At 41.1% G+C, this 2,408-nt stretch overlaps 1 protein-coding gene across 1 annotated transcript in view; it reads left to right on the top strand.

The window, feature by feature from the left end:
- Positions 1-2,408, top strand: part of LOC130404925 (collagen alpha-1(IX) chain-like) — a 3,178-nt gene continuing 770 nt past the window's right edge. The window contains exons 1-4 of the mRNA XM_056609874.1: positions 1-76; positions 161-293; positions 658-1,054; positions 1,559-1,642. Coding sequence (XP_056465849.1) covers positions 1-76; positions 161-293; positions 658-1,054; positions 1,559-1,642 — 690 coding nt within the window. The remainder of the gene's footprint in view (positions 77-160; positions 294-657; positions 1,055-1,558; positions 1,643-2,408) is intronic.

The raw sequence follows: 2,408 nt of genomic DNA, 5'->3' as shown, positions 1-2,408 counted from the left end.
ATGACATCCGAGCTTGGTGTTCAACTCCAGAGATCGGTCTGCCCCCTGGTACAAGTGGGAGACGACCGTTTTCCAGGTGAATTCATAAAACAACCATACCACTCGATCTACATCTTCGTGGTTTTGTTGGAGTTCTTACCCCATGTCTCCCTCTTCTCAGGGTTTTACATCATGTCTCAGTTCCAGATTGCTGAACTGGCGAGGAGAGGAACTGTGAGGAGTGTTGTGGGCTCTGCCCCGGGTCTTGTCGCTTATCAAATAGGGCCAGCTTTCAACTTCAGGATCAACACAAGGTAAAAAGAAAAAGCCCATAAAGCGTTGGATATAAAACCAGACACTGCCTCCTAGTGGTTAATACGGTGGCGTGCCGATAGTTTACGCCTCTCCATGGTCCTGAAAGTTTTCCCAGGTTACTGACGGAAAGTAGCCTATAGTGTTATATTATAGTGTATCTATAGAATAACTGGGTTAGGGTTCGGGTTAGGTAAACAGTAAATGTATAATTCAACATAATATTCTATAATATTTATATATTATATAATATATTATAATAAATATATTTATATTATATAAATTATACATAAATTATTTATTTATTTATTTATAATATCATATCATATAATATTTAGTAGCCTTTTATTTCTGTGTTATTTTCAGATCAGCATATCCCTTAGGACTGCCAGAAGAGTTCGCGTTCGTAGCCGTTCTGCGCATGAGCGGCAGCACTGTGTCCAAGAGATGGAATATCTGGCAAATGCAAGATGTGAATGGAGGCGAACAAATGGCGATCGGACTTAACGGAGAATCCCAGTCCCTTGAATTCTCTTTCATTACACTTGACCATGAAAGAAGGACTGTCGTTTTCAGTTCTCTGTCATTTCTGTTCAATTCTCAATGGCACAAGGTTCTCCTGAGAGTTAACAAACAGTCTGTAAGTCTGTTCCTGGATTGTGTTTTAATTGATATTCAAGAAATACCAGTTCGAGAGAAGGTCAGCTTGGATGGCTTCACGTTGATAGGAAAACTAAAGGAGAATCCAGTGCTGGCTGTCCCGGTGAGTCTACTTGCTGAATGCATAGGCGTATTTAAAGCTGGAGGTATAGGGGCTGTGGAGACGATGCCAAAATACTTCTGTAGTTAAAAACAATCAAGCAAAAAGAGAATGTATGAAAATTATGATAAACAAATACCCAAGCCTAGCCTCAGCCCTAGTTTATGGGAAGAATAAAAAAGGTATCCAATCAAAATCAGATATTAGTCCCAATTCTACCTTTTGTTAGTTTCAATTATAAATAAATAAAACAAATAAATAAATGTTTTAATTCAAGCAAATAATGTACAATTGGAAAAAAAAAAGAAAACGAAAATGAAAATGTGATTTTGTGAATTAAATAAAAAACAATCAGATCTGCATGTTAAAATACAATTTCACATTGCATTTCTTAGCTTCAATGTCCCTTTTTCAATGATTAAAAAACGTCCCATTATGAGCCTATATTAATACAGGCTACAGGTATAGGCCTTCACCATTACCTTACTTTGCTCTTTCCTCTGTTAGTTTGAACTGCAATCGATGCTGATTCACTGCGACTGGACCAGACCCAGCCTAGAAGCCTGCAAGGACCTGGCAGGCACAACCTCGGTAATCCTCCAGTTGCACAATAATTGCACAATTCATCAAATAATATATCATACATCTTAAGAACTATTATATTGTGGCCTAGACCTATTTAAATGACCCGCTCCGGCTGACGATTCGTTGTGCCTCTTTCGTTACTCCTCCCCCTTTGACCATATTTGGAATCTCGCCAATCGCTCCCGATAACCAAGAGGAGTCATGAATATGCATGAGCTGCTGATGGCCATGGTACCTCAGACGGTCTGATAGTTAAAGGGAACTCATTTGAGTTTGTCTGGTCCGGGGACTCCGTCTTACCAGCGAAACGCGGCGAAAGGACTAGAAAGGACTAAAGTTCACCTGTGCAGACTACTGGGAGAGGAGACCATGCTTTGGCCCCTGGGGATTCGCGGGCCACTTGTGGTGATCGCGCTGCAAATAGTCCTTCTTTGCTCCGCTCAAGTAAGACAATTTGTTTTGTATGTCTCCTTCTTTCTCTCTCTATCTCTCTCTCTCTCTCTCTCCCTTTTTGCAGATTGAGGAGACGGTGGTGCAGGTGGGTGTTAACGGTCGGAATGAAGTTGCAGCTGACTGAATGATTCCCTTCTGGGGGGACTGCATCCCCCTGGAATTCTGTCGAGCATGGATAGGCCTATAGAGGAGGAACGCCATGGATGCATGCCTTCGGAAAATTACCCTGGAGAAATCCTTTTATAGGTTTCCTTTACCTCCTGTAATGCTTTATATTGCTTTTGATGTTGTGAAATCTACCCCCCCAGACCTCTTTACT

Source organism: Gadus chalcogrammus, chromosome 15 (assembly GCF_026213295.1).
Source record: "Gadus chalcogrammus isolate NIFS_2021 chromosome 15, NIFS_Gcha_1.0, whole genome shotgun sequence".
NCBI classification, from domain to species: Eukaryota; Metazoa; Chordata; class Actinopteri; order Gadiformes; family Gadidae; genus Gadus; species Gadus chalcogrammus.
Note: the sequence above shows the minus strand (reverse complement) of the source record. Positions and strands in the feature narration are given on the sequence as shown.